General features: G+C 40.9%; 1 protein-coding gene across 1 annotated transcript; it reads right to left on the bottom strand.

The window, feature by feature from the left end:
• Positions 1 to 100: 100 nt before the first annotated feature.
• On the bottom strand, positions 101 to 1,310 carry LOC106321784 (betaine aldehyde dehydrogenase 2, mitochondrial; the record flags this gene model as incomplete). The annotated part of the gene is made up of 6 exons (XM_013760020.1): positions 101 to 166; positions 288 to 411; positions 486 to 578; positions 755 to 903; positions 984 to 1,064; positions 1,151 to 1,310. Coding segments are annotated over 6 exons (673 nt in total), but the record flags the coding sequence as incomplete, so codon positions are not given.
• Positions 1,311 to 1,367: the final 57 nt, after the last annotated feature.

The raw sequence follows: 1,367 nt of genomic DNA, 5'->3' as shown, positions 1-1,367 counted from the left end.
AAAAAAAAAAAAGAAGATTCACACTCAGACCCCGAAAAATTATAGGTAAAAAAAAAACAGATAGATACATGGAAAAAGAAACAATGACACTTGGACTTACTTTAACCAATTTGGCAGCAGAAGTCATAATGTTGCTTCCAGTTGCCGTGCTTCCAGTGAAAACAATCTGGTAAAGGCTAGAATATCAATACTTCAACTAACCAAGAAAATCGAAGTATAAATGCTCTATATCCTAAATAGTTCGACTTTCTGGATACTCGTAAAGATAAAACTGACTATGATAAGACCTTGTCAACGTGTGGATGCGATGCCAATGGAGCACCTGCTTCAGTTCCTAAACCAGTCAGAATATTAAGAACACCAGGTGGCAGACCCACCTCGCGGCAAATATCAGCGAGCTCCAAACATGTCCTGATGTAAAACCACATTAGATTGGTGAAGTAATAGAAGGCTAAATACGGTTTCAATAGAAATCAAATACGCACACGGAGGCCAACTCAGAAGGTTTCAGTATTGCCGTGCACCCAGCAGCAAGTGCAGGAGCGACTTTCCAAACAGCCATCAGTAACGGATAATTCCTTCAATGCAAATATAGATTATTAGCTGCCTAATACGTGGAGTCGTCTTTTACATATTGTATAGAGAGGGAGAAAGAGCACTTGAAGATCAATGTAAACTTGATATGTCAAAAAGATTAATTTCACATATATACAATGATTTGAGGGGTTTGTCACAACATAAGAACATGACATACCATGGAGTAATCAGCCCAACTACACCAATGGGTTCCTTGAGAACGTAGCCCTTAAAAGTATCTAACGGAAGAGAAAGAGGAGCCTTCTGCTTTGCATCTAAGCCTTCAGCTAGGTCAGCATAATATTCAAAACATCCAGCAACATCATCCTGCAAGGGTTACAAGCAACCAGGTATAACATCTAAAACCACAAAACCGCAGAACGTTCACAAGAGGAAAGCGAGAATACCATGTCCCATGCTGCTTCATCTAGAGGTTTACCGCAATCAATAGCCTCAAGATTAGCTAGTTCAGATTTCCTCTCCGTTACCTAGATATAGACGCACGTATAATAATCAGATGATATCAGCTAGCTAACAAAGAATGCACAATAGATTTGGTAAAGGTCATCGTTACCTTAGCTGCAATAGCACGTAAGTATCTGGCACGAACAGCCCCGGATGCTTTAGACCAATCCTTTCCTTTGTTTCTTGTAAGTGCTTTCCTAGCAGCTTCCACCGCGAGTTCCACATCCTCAGAAGTTGCAGCTGGAATGTAACCTAAAACACCACAAAAGCTCCATCAGCGCAAGAGAGAGAGAGAGAGAGAGAGAGAGAGAGAGAGAGAGAGAGAG

Source organism: Brassica oleracea, unplaced genomic scaffold (assembly GCF_000695525.1).
Source record: "Brassica oleracea var. oleracea cultivar TO1000 unplaced genomic scaffold, BOL UnpScaffold02993, whole genome shotgun sequence".
NCBI lineage: Eukaryota > Viridiplantae > Streptophyta > Magnoliopsida > Brassicales > Brassicaceae > Brassica > Brassica oleracea.
The sequence above is the reverse complement of the archived record's forward strand: the minus strand, read 5'-3'. Positions and strand labels throughout refer to the sequence as shown.